We start from the raw sequence: 14,107 nt of genomic DNA, 5'->3' as shown, positions 1-14,107 counted from the left end.
CCTGCCATGCTCTACCTGCCATGCTCTACCCTGCCGTGCCCTAACCTGCCGTGTCCTGCCCCGTCCTGCCCTGTCCTGTCCTGCCCCATCCTGCCGTGTCCTGCCCTGTCCTGTCCTGCCCCGTCCTGCGCTAACCTGCCGTGCCCTGTCCTGCTGTGCCCTGTCCTGCCGTGCCCTGTCCTGCTCTGTCCTGCCGTGCCCTGTCCTGTCCTGCCGTGCCCTGTCCTGTCCTGCCCTGACCTGCCGTGCCCTGTCCTGCCGTGCCCTGTCCTTCTCTGTCCTGCCGTGCCCTGTCCTGCTCTGTCCTGCCGTGCCCTGTCCTGTCCTGCCCTGTCCTGTCCTGCCCTGTCCTGCCGTGCCCTGTCCTGTGTGACTGTCTTTGTCTGTCTGGGGGTACAGTATATTAATTATATTGGCTGTGTGGCACGACTGGCTTTTCTGCTTGACTGCGAGAATACAGAGAGTGTGTTGCATCATCAAACACTGACCACTTATCCTGGCAAACGTTCGCCCGCCAGCCCGGCGACACAAACAGAGAAAGTACAAGAACCCCCCCCCCCCCTTTTGAAAAGGGAGTGGTAAAGCCCCTTTTCACCCTCTGGCTTTTAGCAACCCCTACTTGCTTCTGGGGGGGGGTTCTTAATTGTTTCACGTGTCAAACAATCGAGGGTGTTCACAGCAAGAAATGTCTTTGAGGGGGGGCTCTCTGGTCTTAACTGTGTGTTCGTTGTTGGAAAGGTCTTTGATCTAGCAGTGGATATTTTTGGTCTTTTTCCTCAAACCTCCAAACTCTGCAGACAGAGTTAAACATCAGTCTTGTTGATCAGTTTGATAAACATCTGGATCTAGTTTGAATGTTTTTATAGTTGGTAGGAGTTTCTTGTGTAGTTTTTAATAGTTGGAAGGAGTTTCTTGTGTAGTTTTTAATAGTTGGAAGGAGTTTCTTGTGTAATTTTTATAGTTGGTAGGAGATTCTTGTGTAGTTTTTAATAGTTGGAAGGAGTTTCGTGTGTAGATTTTATAGTTGGAAGGAGTTTATTTTGTAGTTTTTAATAGTTGGAAGGAGTTTCTTGTGTAGTTTTTATAGTTGGAAGGAGTTTCTTTTGTAGTTTTTATAGTTGGAAGGAGTTGTTCTGCTGTATGCTAGTTCAGTCTGTGCTCTGACACACTTCGGCCAATGCAGCTCCTTTGTAGATTCAGGTTGTAGAGATTTGTATAATCTTATATCATGTCTCCTATATGAATCAGCCCATAGCCTGTTTAGCGTAGGGATGGGATTCCCCGTGACTGAATAACCTAATTGTTCCATTGGAACAGAAGTGGCTCAGCTCCCTTTCTCAGACGACGTAGCCCTCCCGGAGTAGGCTCCAATACGCCTTCAGGAAGAAAATGCCTGCCACAGACCTTGGAGCTTTTGCTGACGGTGAAGTTGTCTCGTCGGATGTTGTTCACCCACTTCTTTCGTAGTTTATCATCGGTAGGGAAAGAGTAGAATGACAGACTGGAGAATTTGAAGACACTAACTAGCTAGCCAATTAATGAAACACACAACACTACTTATACTATACTACTAATATTACTATTATATACAAAAAAGAAATAGCGATGCACCAATATTATATTTTTGCCCGATACCGATATCCGATATTTTCCCTGCCAAAAAAACCCGATACCGATAATCGATTCTAGTACAGTTAAATAGTTAACACACACACACACACACACACACACACACACACACACACACACACACACACACACACACACACACACACACACACACACACACACACACATACACACACACACACACATGGACGCAGCGATCTAAGGTACTGCATCTCAGTGCAAGAGGCGTCACTACAGTCCATGGTTCGAATCCAGGCTGTATCACGTCCGGCCGTGATTGGGAGTACCATAGGGTGGCGCACATTTGGCCCGTCGACTTCTGCGCTGTCATTGTAAATAAGAATTTGTTCTTAACTGGCTTTCCTAGTTAAATAAAGATTACACACCACACTGACCAAAAAGTTATTTTGTGGGCATTTACATATGTCCCCATTACCAGTAAAACATCATCAAAACCTATTTCTTTCACTTACTTGCTGTGCTTTTTCGTTGTTCATCTGTTTCATTCTCAACCAGGATTTCTATCCAATGCCGTTTGTCTTTGCGTGTCGAAAAAGATACACGTCAAAACACTATTTGACATGTCAAATAACACAACATAATCTGTTTCAGTAGCTAGAGTAAGCTAACTAGCTATATAGCTAGGTGTCATCATCTAAAACACATATGTCAGAGTCAAGGCCCGCGGGCCACATCCGGCCCGCAAGAAGGTTTTTTACGGCCCCTGGGATGATCTTGATTTATTATTAGAACCGGCCCGCAGCAAGCCGGCAGCCCGCAGATCTTTTACACGCACCAATACTACATTTCCCACAATGCAAAGGTGACGCACCGAGCAGTAGGCTGCTTCATTTCAATATTTATTGGCACAGCAGTCGTCAGCATCACAGTAAAATTAACTTTCAGATACCCATCAAAAATGGCAAAACGGAAGGTGGATACTGAGAACCGGGGGTTTCAAACAAGGTGGGAGTCGGAGTATATGTTCACGAAGGTAGCTGGAAAACCTGTGTGTCTTCTGTGTGGAGAAAGTGTGGCGGTACTGAAAGAGTATAATCTGAGACGACATTATGAAACGAAACACGCGGACAAAAACAAGAATATGGACATGGAACAAAGGCTACAAAAGGCAGAGGAATTAAAACGAGGCCTCAAATCTCGACAGGCTCTGTTCAAAAAAGCCAAATCACAAGGCCAGGCTGCTGTCAAGGCCAGTTTTATTTTGTCAGAAGAGATCGCTAAATCAGCCCGGCCATTTACGGAGGGGGATTTCATCAAAAACTGCATGATTAAAGTTTGTGACGAAGTTTGCCCAGAAAAAAGGCAACTCTTTTTAAATGTGAGTCTGAGCAGAAACACCATTGCCGAGAGAGTAGACCAGTTGTCCATCAATCTAAAAGAGCAGCTTGTGAAAAAGGGAAAAGATTTTATTGCATATTCCTTGGCTGTGGATGAGAGCACCGACATTTCTGACATTGCCCAGTTGTCAATTTTCATCCGCGGAGTGGACTCCAACCTAAGCGTGACAGAGGAGTTTTTGGCTTTACGTCCTATGCATGGCACAACTACGGGGCATGATTTGTATGAAGAGGTGTCAAGATGTGTAAATGAGATGGAGCTGCCTTGGGAAAAACTCGTGGGTTTGACAACCGACGGAGCACCTGCGATGTGTGGACACAGGAGCGGACTGGTGGCGAAGATACGGGAAAAGATGCAAGAGGAAAACGCGACAGGTGAGCTGACAGCTTATCATTGTATCATACACCAGGAAGCGTTGTGCGGTAAAGCCTTGAAAATGGAGCATGTAATGAGCATCATCACGCGCACAGTTAACTTTATCAGAGCCAAAGGTTTGAATCACCGCCAGTTCAAGGCATTTCTGACGGAGTTAGAAACGGAGCATGGTGATTTGCCTTATCACACAGAGGTGCGATGGCTAAGCCAGGGAAAGGTGCTTCAAAGATGTTTCGAGCTTCGTGAGGAGATTTGTCTGTTCTTGGACAGCAAAGGGAAAGACACAACACAACTCCGAGACGAAATGTTTCTGTGTGAAATGGCTTTTCTGTGTGACATTACGAGTCATCTGAATGCAATAAACTTGCAGCTGCAGGGTCGGGATCGTGTCATCTCTGATATGTACAGTACAGTGAAGGCATTTAAAACCAAACTGACTCTGTGGGAGACGCAGATGCGGAAAGAAAATTTGAGCCACTTTCCCAGCTGCCAGACCATGAAAGAGAAGCTCTCTACCAGTGCGTTCCCGAGCACACAGTTGGCTGATAAAATAGGTATGCTTGCCGCTGACTTTCGACGCCGATTTGCTGACTTTGAAGCACAAAAAAGCAGGTTGGAACTGCTCGGTAACCCATTTGCTGTTGACGTGGAAAGCTCACCACCAAACCTCCAAATGGAGTTGATTGACCTCCAATGCAATGATGCACTGAGGGCAAAATATGCGGCAGTGGGTGCTGCGGAGTTCGCCCGTTTCCTCCCCGGCACAATGCCCCAGCTGCGCATCCAGGCTGCTCAAACGTTGTCTATGTTTGGCAGCACATACCTGTGTGAACAACTGTTTTCTTTGATGAACCTGAACAAAACATCACACAGAAGTCGACTTACTGCTGAACACCTCCACTCAATTCTGAGGATTTCTTCAGCTCAGAGCCTTACCCCGAACATTGATGAACTTGTGGAAAAGATGGGACACCACCAAGTATCACCCTCAACCTCAAACAAGTGAACATTACTGTGCAATCACATATTTAGAGTTTTTACTCAGTTCAAGTTTAAAAGTTAAAATTTAATATTTGTTTTCACTGCATGTTACTTCTCCTTAAACAAAGTGTTGTTTTTGATTAATAGATTTTTGCACTTTATTTTTTTGTATTTCAATCCAATTATATTTTAAAAATATTTCAGTTGAGTGGATGATAGAAAATTGCTATTATTGTTTTTTCTTTGAAGTAAATTTAGCCCACTTTTGCTAAAATAGAAAATATAGTCTACTGATGGTGCCTTGAATACCGGTTTCTTTCATTTAATGTTCATGTTATGGGGATATTTATATAAAGGAAATTTGTCTTTTGTGTCTGTTGAAAATTAAAGATTACTGACAGAGCCATAAGAAAATATTGCTTTATTTATCTGATCATATTGTAATATATTTGTTAGGTTTTCAGTAGGTTCAATTAGGTTCACTAGACTATATGCGTCATTTAAAAATTTTTCAATGAACATTCGAACAGTCCGGCCCTCGTCTTGTAGCTGATTTTTTTATTTGGCCCTCCGTCCATTTGACTTTGACACCCCTGATCTAAAATAACCCTAATTTACAAGACAGTTCTTATTTGATTAATGGTTGTTGAACCCATCTTTGTGAAGCTAGCCACAATAAGGATAAGCCACAATAGTGGACTTTGCGGTTAATCTTCAAAATAAAAATATTGTATAATTCTACTCTTTGTATTTAATTTGCATCACTGTCAATGACATGCTTTTATTTTGAAGGCAAACCGCAATATTCCACTATTGTGCCTAATCCTTATTGTGGCTAGCTTCACAACACAACCCGGTACAGTCGAGCCTCAAAAGCCAGATGAAGCGATCTGGCTGTTTATAACGTCAGCTTTGGGCAACAGGGTTAAGTAGTTGCCTAGCTATTTATTTTTCAATTTCAATAGGCGAACAACAAGTGGCAACCTAGCTAATACATTGCTAAGAATAGTGAAAATGACTGCTGTTTCTACTGGACATTGTTTTCAGGCTGGTTGTATTGGTGCTGGTGAGGTACTAAGCTAAAGCTAGCTACCCCAGAAGTTGCGGTCAAACAAATAATCAAATCAAACTTTATTAGTCACTTGCGCCGAATACAACAAGTGTAGACCTTTACCGTGAAATGCTTACTTACAAGCCCTTAACAAACAGTGCAGGTCAAGAAGAGTTAAAAAAAATATTTGCCAAGTAGAATAAAATAAAAAGTAATAATAAAAAGTAACACAATAAGAATAAGAATATCGAGGCTATATACAGGGGGCACCGGTACCGAGTCAGTGTGCAGGGGTACAGGTTAGTTGAGGTCAGATGCCAAGCAGTTGCCATACCAGGCAGTGATGCAACCGGTCAGGATGCTCTCAATGGTGCAGCTGTAGAACCTTTTGAGGATCTGGGGACCCATGCCAGTTTCCTGAGGGGGAAAAGGTTTTGTCGTGCCCTCTTCACAATTGTCTTGGTATGTTTGGACCTTGATAGTTTGTTGGTGATGTGGACACCAAGAAACTTAACTCTCGACCCGTTCCATTATAGCCAAATCGATGTTAATGGGGGCCTGTTCGGCCTGCCTTCTCCTTTAGTCCACGACCAGCTCCTTTGTGTTGATCACATTGAGGGAGATTGTTGTCCTGGCACCACACTGCCAGGTCTCTGACCTCCCTATAGGCTGTCGCATCGTTGTCGGTGATCAGACCTACCACTGTTGTGTCGCCAGCAAACTTAATGATGGTGTTGGAGTCGTGTTTGGCCACGCAGTCGTGGGTGAACAGGGAATGCAGGAGGGGACTAAGTACACACCCCTGACGGGCCCCAGTGTTGAGGACCAGCATGGCAGAGGAGCTGGTGTTGTTGCCTACTCTTACCACCTGGGTGTGGCCTGTCAGGAAGTCCAGGATCCAGTTGCAGAGGGAGGTGTTTAGTCCCACAGTCCTTAGCTTAGTGATGAGCTTCGTGGGCACTATGGTGTTGAACGCTGAGCTGTAGTCAATGAACAGCATTCTGACTTAGGTGTTTAGCCCTGCTGTAGGCCTGGCTAGGTGTTTAGCCCTGCTGTAGCCCTGGCTCGGTGTTTAGCCCTGCTGTAGGCCTGGCTAGGTGTTTAGCCCTGCTGTAGGCCTGGCTAGGTGTTTAGCCCTGCTGTAGGCCTGGCTAGGTGTTTAGCCCTGCTGTAGGCCTGGCTAGGTGTTTAGCCCTGCTGTAGCCCTGGCTAGGTGTTTAGCCCTGCTGTAGCCCTGGCTAGGTGTTTAGCCCTGCTGTAGCCCTGGCTAGGTGTTTAGCCCTGCTGTAGCCCTGGCTAGGTGTTTAGCCCTGCTGTAGGCCTGGCTAGGTGTTTAGCCCTGCTGTAGCCCTGGCTAGGTGTTTAGCCCTGCTGTAGGCCTGGCTAGGTGTTTAGCCCTGCTGTAGCCCTGGCTAGGTGTTTAGCCCTGCTGTAGGCCTGGCTAGGTGTTTAGCCCTGCTGTAGGCCTGGCTAGGTGTTTAGCCCTGCTGTAGCCCTGGCTAGGTGTTTAGCCCTGCTGTAGCCCTGGCTAGGTGTTTAGCCCTGCTGTAGCCCTGGCTAGGTGTTTAGCCCTGCTGTAGCCCTGGCTAGGTGTTTAGCCCTGCTGTAGCCCTGGCTAGGTGTTTAGCCCTGCTGTAGGCCTGGCTAGGTGTTTAGCCCTGCTGTAGCCCTGGCTAGGTGTTTAGCCCTGCTGTAGGCCTGGCTAGGTGTTTAGCCCTGCTGTAGCCCTGGCTAGGTGTTTAGCCCTGCTGTAGGCCTGGCTAGGTGTTTAGCCCTGCTGTAGGCCTGGCTAGGTGTTTAGCCCTGCTGTAGGCCTGGCTAGGTGTTTAGCCCTGCTGTAGGCCTGGCTAGGTGTTTAGCCCTGCTGTAGGCCTGGCTAGGTGTTTAGCCCTGCTGTAGGCCTGGCTAGGTGTTTAGCCCTGCTGTAGCCCTGGCTAGGTGTTTAGCCCTGCTGTAGCCCTGGCTAGGTGTTTAGCCCTGCTGTAGGCCTGGCTAGGTGTTTAGCCCTGCTGTAGGCCTGGCTAGGTGTTTAGCCCTGCTGTAGGCCTGGCTAGGTGTTTAGCCCTGCTGTAGGCCTGGCTAGGTGTTTATCCCTGCTGTAGGCCTGGCTAGGTGTTTAGCCCTGCTGTAGGCCTGGCTAGGTGTTTAGCCCTGCTGTAGGCCTGGTTAGGTGTTTAGCCCTGCTGTAGCCCTGGCTAGGTGTTTAGCCCTGCTGTAGCCCTGGCTAGGTGTTTAGCCCTGCTGTAGCCCTGGCTAGGTGTTTAGCCCTGCTGTAGCCCTGGCTAGGTGTTTAGCCCTGCTGTAGCCCTGGCTAGGTGTTTAGCCCTGCTGTAGCCCTGGCTAGGTGTTTAGCCCTGCTGTAGCCCTGGCTAGGTGTTTAGCCCTGCTGTAGCCCTGGCTAGGTGTTTAGCCCTGCTGTAGCCCTGGCTAGGTGTTTAGCCCTGCTGTAGGCCTGGCTAGGTGTTTAGCCCTGCTGTAGGCCTGGCTAGGTATCTATACACTTACAAAATATTTATTCATTCATAATCTCCTGAGAGGAGGAATCGGAGAATGTGTAATCGGTAAACTGTGCCATCTTGGTCTCAGTCCATTTTTTCCGACAGTAACTCCCTCTTTCGGTCTCTCCCTCCTTCACTCAGTCCAAACACACAAGCTGTGAGACCAGCTCTTGGCTGGGTGGAGTCACCTAGAATAGGGCTTACATGACAGGTCTTCTTGTTTTTTTGTAACCTCTTCTCCCTCTGCCTCTCGTTCTCTCTCTATTTTGCACTCTCTCTCTCTCTCTTCTCTCTTTCTCTCTCTCTCGCTCTTTCTGGCTTTTGTAATAAAAGGTGCCGATTATTTTCCTAAGAAAGGAACCCAGCCCAGCAGTGTAGTCAGTCAGGAACATGGATGTGTCCCAACTGACACCCTATTCTCTATAGTCCACTACTCTTGACTACTGTCCCTGGTCAGAAGTAGTGCACTATATATGGAATAGGGTGCCAGTTGGGACACACAAACAGTCAGCTGGTCAGCCCCACCGGCAGCAAGCAGTCAGTTGGTCAGCTGTCCTGTCCTGCTCATCTCACAATCAGAGTGTTTGAGTTGAGAGGTCGAGGAAATCCCGCTCATCGCTCTCATGAAGCGGTGTGCAGCTCGGGCGCTCCACGTCCTTTCCAACCGCTAAAAACCGTTCAGCGCTCACAGGAAGAAAAACTGCCGCTCCAAGTATTGAAACCAAACCATATGATTTTAATTATTTAAAAAAAACAAAAAAAACAACAGGAAGAGGTGACTAAGTTGTGCTCGTCATTTCAAATGGGCTGCATGTCATATTAAACAGCATATAAACACCATAAGTAGGTCAGATAGACAGATAAATTCATTCTGTTATTTCAAGGCTATAACCTACAAAGAAATGCATTTGGAAGTGCGACACACTAGTTTGGTAGGGACATACATCAGCATTTAAACAACATTTTGTTGTATTAAGTTACTTAGAATTAAATACAAAATTAAACTAAAAATGCCTTATTAGGCTCCATCTACAGTGCCTTTTAAATTCATTTTTAGAAACACGAGTTCGGCCAGAGCCTGTGTCTTCAGGTTCAGGCGACGGCATCTGGAGAGCAGGCCAGCGGCGGAGAAAAGCGCTTACAGAAACGCTGGGGATGCCAAACACCCTTCGGGTTACTCTAGCCAGGGTATAACCCTATCAAAACAGAAAGCTCCAGGACAGAGGTAATATACCAGACCTATTGGGCCAGAATCAATGATGGCCTATTGTATAGATAATAGAATGAAAATGAACTAAACTTTAATTAAGATATAAGATTTTTGTTGTTTATAAATACTTTGCGACGTTGACACACATAGCTAGCTAGCCACCTTTCTGTTAGCATGTACATGTAGTAAGTACATCATCGTGCTGCGTTCAGGATGTGTCTGTTCAGATTCCACAATGATTCTTTAGTTGTGGACACTACATCACGCACTCCCTCTCTTGCTCTTAGTTCTCTTCATCACATACTGACACATACTCTGCTCATAATGCACGTCTTGGCTGAAAGAACGCACTTCATCGCCAGATCAAGTTTGTGTCCTGTACCGTCCCTCTCCTCATAACCACGAATCAGATCAGTTGCACTGTTCCATGAGCAACATTTTTTTTTCTGTTTGGCCATCAGGAGTTTTCCACAGCACAGTCTTGGTTCTAACAGTCATTACAGAAATATATTCATTCTGCAGTCACTTCCTCTAGGCCTCCTCTGTACAGGCTCTGTTTCTCTCTCTCTCTCTCTCTCTCTCTCTCTCTTCCTTTCATTTTTCTTTGATTGACCACAGGACTTCTCAATGCAAACTCTTGAAAATTGCCCGCAATCATTAAAATAAAAAATAAAAAATACTGTTGGTATGCAATGCATGATGAATCATAGCCACAGCCTGAACACGGAGCCTACTTAAAAATGTAGATGAACATTCCAGAGTAGAATTTAGCAAAATCCAGTTTGTCAATTCTGTTAAAGCTTTAGAACTATGAGGGAAAGGAGACGGACACAGGGACATGAATAAGGCACGTCAGAAGACCCTGTAGCAATGGACAATAAAGTAGCTGGACCTTACAATCAATGACCTTCCATCTCCTCCTCTCTCCCCCTCTTCCTCTCTCCCTCCGTAGCTGTGGTGTATGGTGGCTGGGTCTAACATGATGCCCGGCCAGATCCTTGACCCCTCCCTGACGGCCGGCTCCTTGCCCAGCCTGGGCCCACTGGCGGGCATCTCTGCCACTACACTCACCGATCAGCTCAAACTTGCACAGGACTTCAGGAACCTGGGCGCCATGTTGTCACCGCTGCATTTCCTGGGACGGCTGGGCAAGAGGCCGCTCACTGCTATCAAGGGAGAGGTGAGGAGGGAGGGGTAGACTGGTGGAGAGGGAGATGGAGGGGAAGAAGGAGGAAGAAGAGCGTGAGGTGGATGTTAATCATTTTGAGGCCATGTTCTGTTTTTTTTTTATATGTATGGTGGTCTGTTGAAAACTGGACAAGCCTACTAAGTTTTAGCTCCACCAAGTGGGCAATTTGAGAAGTAGTTTAGATGTTACACAACTTAACCATTTTCAATCTGGGCTCTCTTCAACTCTTCACTTTTGCCTCCAAGATGGCAATCACATGTGTCAAACTGAGGCACAGTTATCTGCAGTTCACAATAAAACAGTATGGAAAACCCCCAGGAGTAAAACATACAGGAAATATATGTTAAGATAAGATAAGGTTGTCATCACGATGTTTTAATAATATACAGGCCTTGGAAAGGTCCCCCATTTAGCCAATCACAACACCTCTTCTCCCTGCAGATGGACGAGGACGATGAGCGGAGGAGACGGAGGAGAGATAAGAACAAAGTGGCAGCAGCACGATGTCGGAACAGGAAGAAGGAGAGAACGGACTTCCTCCAAAGGGTCAGTCGCGTTTTCTTTTTCAAAATGGCGGCAAGAGTTCTTTATTTATACCTGGGATGTTCTTTGCAAATTGGCTGTAGAAGATGGACTAGATAGTATAAAGACATGAATGTTCTGTAAAGCGTCTATATAGTGTTTATGAATACTCTGTAAAGCATCTATATAGTGTTTATGAAGACATTATGAATGCTCTGTAAAGCATCTATATAGTGTTTATGAAGACATTATGAATACTCTGTAAAGCATCTATATAGTGTTTATGAAGTCTCTGTAAAGCATCTATATAGTGTTTATGAAGACATTATGAATACTCTGTAAAGCATCTATATAGTGTTTATGAAGACCTTATGAATGCTCTGTAAAGCATCTATATAGTGTTTATTAAGACATTATGAATACTCTGTAAAGCATCTATATAGTGTTTATGAAGACATTATGAATACTCTGTAAAGCATCTATATAGTGTTTATGAAGTCTCTGTAAAGCATCTATATAGTGTTTATGAAGACATTATGAATACTCTGTAAAGCATTAATGTTCTAGTTTGTTTAAAGTGGGACCTCTAGTGGTTATTGTAAAAGAGAAAGTCTCCTTGACTCGCCTGGCTAAATAAATGGCTTAACAGTGTACCCCCTCTGTCCTCCCTGTAGGAGTCAGAGCGTTTGGAGGTGGTGAACACTGACCTGAAGTCACAGATTGAGGAGTTGAGGATGGAGAGACAGCAGTTAATGGTGATGCTCAACCTCCACCGCCCCACCTGCATCGTCCGCACCGACAGCGTCAAGACCCCCGAGAGCGAGGCCAACCCCCTGCTAGAACACCTGGCTGCCGAAAAGCTGACCGCATCCAAATGAAACCACAGGGGGAAACAAGAAACCGAAGGTCGGGAAAGATAGATCCGCCAACAAAAAAACAACTGTCATCATCGTCATGAATGGTGGCCATTTTGGAAAAATTCTAAAATCAACTGCCGTTTTTTGTTGTTGAAGCACATTCAGTATGTACTGTCTTGACCTCAAAGCTGGAGACTTGTTGAGACTCTCGTCTGTCTTTGCTCAAAGACCTGTTTTTTAAGGTTCCGTTGCCTCGGTAACACCTTGGTAATGTTACCTGAGTGGGCTCTGAGGGAAGAGGGAACCCTACCCTAGTCATCAGCCGGGTTCCCAGCCTTTAGTCATCAGCCTGGCTCTCTGCCTTACGCCCAACCCTGTTCTCTCTGCATCATAATAAGTGCTGTTTGTTCTGAAACCCAGTCAAGTGCCCTCAGTTTTACTCACTGCATCCAACCATCATTTTACAACAAATGACAAAATAGAAGAAGGTATAAAGTGGAAACTATAATGTTGAACGGGAAACACTAAGGTCAATCATTCTAATGCTCTCTGTTACCGGCACTTATCAGCACTGAGACAAAACAAAGGGGCTGTTGTTTTTGATACTCTAAACCTGTATAACGCTAGAGATACACAGGTGTAACCAGCCAGCGTTCTGTATACCACCTTTAAATATACAGCTGTAGTAATATTCTAGGATCTGTCCATTACATACATTCAGTTTATACTAAAGTTGGAACATAACAGTTGTTTTTGTATTCTATATTTACAATGCTAAAAAGGAAAAATCGTCTGCCTTGACGACGGCAGTATTCCGGTTGATCCGATTTGTGGTGACGCTGGCGTCATAAATAGAAGCACATATAAAACTATACGAAATAATGTTTACACTCCTGTTTATAAAAAAAAAAAAAAAAGGCATTGTTACGTCAATGTCTTGTCTTGCAATGTGCTTATTTTATACCGCTTTATATATATATATATATATATATATGACATGTATTATTGTGAAATGTTCTGCATTCTAATCACTTGATGTGATTTAGCATTTGTACATCTGTCTGTCAGTCTGTCCAGTTCTATTTTTCTATATGAATAATTACGCTGTTTAGCAGCTGTGAAAAGAAGAATTGTTCAGTTAACAGCTGGGCAATATCTCTCAATGACTTATGTATGACTTTCTTACCCCCCCCCCCCCCCCCTCATATATAAATTATATTTGTCAAACTACGTTACGACTTTCATTTCTTGATCTATTTGCATGACGGTACTACTATCGCAATGTCTGGCAGCGCGTGGTTGTCAGACCATTCACGATGACACGCCCCTCTCTAATTGTCATTGGTTGCGCGTGTTGCGTAGTTTGTCTGGTTCAAGCATTCATGACATCACCCTGAAGAAGGCACAGGGATGCCCAAACGATGGTGGTTTACCCAATAACTGACTGGCATACTATTGGGATACTGTTACCACTATTGGGATACTGTTACCACTATTGGGATACTGTTACCACTATTGGGAAACTGTTACCACTATTGGGATACTATTATTGACATTATTGGTATTTTGGCTCACCTCAGTTTGCGCCCTCCCTTGTAAAACATCTACATACGGCTTTTTGGACAATTTGGTTACTATTGATGTCGATGTTCACAGTATAAGGCAGTACCTGTAGCTGTTGGTGAAGACTTGAGCGTAGACCAGGGTGATTTCAGGGTTGAAGTGTCCTGTGTATGTGTCATCGAGTCCTAGTGAAGCTGAGAAGGCCACCTCTGGTCAGTCTGATGGATACAACACAGTGTGTCAGCCTGCTGGAAGACTGATGAGAGTGATGTTGATATATAATGATCTGTGTATCAATATTTTCTTTCATTGCATTGTGCAATGCTTGTAATGCACCAACTAGCATCAGTGAATGTCTATGGGCCAGTTTCCCGGATATAGATTTAAGTCTAATCCTGGACTAAGAATGTAGTTCAATGGAGATTCTTCATTGAGAATGCTTTTTAGTCTGCATCTAGGCTTAATCTGTGGCCGGGAAACTGGACCTATGAGTCTTATCGTTAAATTAAGATCCCCACCAACAACATGAAGCACACACTTACCTTAGGCATCAGCCTGGCTCTCTGCCTTACTCATCAACCTGGCTCTCTGCCTTAGTCATCAGCCTGGATCTCAGCCTTAGTCATCAGCCTGGTTCTCTACCTTAGTCATCAGCCGGGCTCTCAGCTCTCAAGAATGTCTATGGGCCAGTTTCCCGGATATAGATTAAGTCTAATCCTGGTCATCAGCCTGGCCCTCTGCCTTAGTCATCAGCCTGGCTCTCAGCCTTAGTCATCAGCCTGGCTCTCTGCCTTACTCATCAACCTGGATCTCAGCCTTAGTCATCAGCCTGGCTCTCTACCTTAGTCATCAGCCTGGCTCTCTGCCTTAGTC

General features: G+C 45.2%; 1 protein-coding gene across 3 annotated transcripts in view; it reads left to right on the top strand.

Moving 5' to 3' along the window:
• LOC139407425 (jun dimerization protein 2-like) overlaps positions 1–12,588 on the top strand; it is a 36,351-nt gene extending 23,763 nt beyond the window's left edge. For 2 of the 3 annotated variants that reach the window (XM_071151195.1, XM_071151196.1), the window contains exons 3-5: positions 10,056–10,283; positions 10,734–10,838; positions 11,489–12,588. In XM_071151195.1, the coding sequence (XP_071007296.1) occupies positions 10,065–10,283; positions 10,734–10,838; positions 11,489–11,692 (528 nt within the window). In that variant the 5' untranslated portion in view covers positions 10,056–10,064 and the 3' untranslated portion in view covers positions 11,693–12,588. The remainder of the gene's footprint in view (positions 1–10,055; positions 10,284–10,733; positions 10,839–11,488) is intronic. The other variant, XM_071151194.1, reaches the window with a different exon arrangement.
• Positions 12,589–14,107: the final 1,519 nt, after the last annotated feature.

The sequence above is a fragment of the Oncorhynchus clarkii genome, chromosome 4 (assembly GCF_045791955.1).
Source record: "Oncorhynchus clarkii lewisi isolate Uvic-CL-2024 chromosome 4, UVic_Ocla_1.0, whole genome shotgun sequence".
Lineage (NCBI taxonomy): Eukaryota > Metazoa > Chordata > Actinopteri > Salmoniformes > Salmonidae > Oncorhynchus > Oncorhynchus clarkii.
This window is presented reverse-complemented; position numbering and strand designations above follow the sequence as displayed.